Here is a 672-nt window from a genome sequence, read left to right on the forward strand (position 1 = left end):
ACACACACGACACACACACACACACACACACACACACACACACACACACACACACACAACACATATATATATATATATATATATATATATATATATATATATATATATCAATATATATTCATATATGTATACGTATGTATGTATGCATGTGTGCGTACATGCATTCAAACACATATACATTCTCTATACACTCAACACTGCCGCTTCAACCCCACCCCCCCCATACAGCTCGATTCACCCCGTATCACCCACTCCCAGGCCAGACCATCAGCTCAGACAAACGGGCGAGGCAGAGGGCAGTGGCGGTGGTAGGGGGATGCGTGTGCCATGGCTAGAGGCATACAAGGACACACTCTACGACGCCATCAAGAACAAAGTCAAGGACTGTTGTGTGGACTTTGTGAGGAACCAACACAGGTGGGGCTGTGTGTGTGGAGTTGTGTTATTTGAGTGTAGGTGGGCGGAAGGAAGCGGTTGTGGTAGGTAGACATGGTGCACTTTGTGCGGAATCAGCACAGGTGGGGCTGTGAAGGGAGTTGTGGTACTCAGGTGCAGGTGGGCGGAAGGGGGCGGTTGTTGTAAGTAGACATAGAAGCGGTCGTGCATTGACACACGCTTCTTTAAACCTTGTGTGCCGCTAGTACCAGTATATATAAATACACACACACACAC

General features: G+C 47.3%; 1 protein-coding gene across 1 annotated transcript; it reads left to right on the forward strand.

The window, feature by feature from the left end:
* Nucleotides 1–228: 228 nt before the first annotated feature.
* SARC_18014 (hypothetical protein) lies at nt 229–417 on the forward strand (the record flags this gene model as incomplete). Its single annotated transcript, XM_014287900.1, has 1 exon — nt 229–417. A coding segment is annotated over one exon (189 nt), but the record flags the coding sequence as incomplete, so codon positions are not given.
* Between the last annotated feature and the right edge of the window lie 255 nt (nt 418–672).

The sequence above is a fragment of the Sphaeroforma arctica genome, assembly GCF_001186125.1.
Source record: "Sphaeroforma arctica JP610 unplaced genomic scaffold supercont1.13220, whole genome shotgun sequence".
In the NCBI taxonomy this organism is placed as follows: domain Eukaryota; class Ichthyosporea; order Ichthyophonida; genus Sphaeroforma; species Sphaeroforma arctica.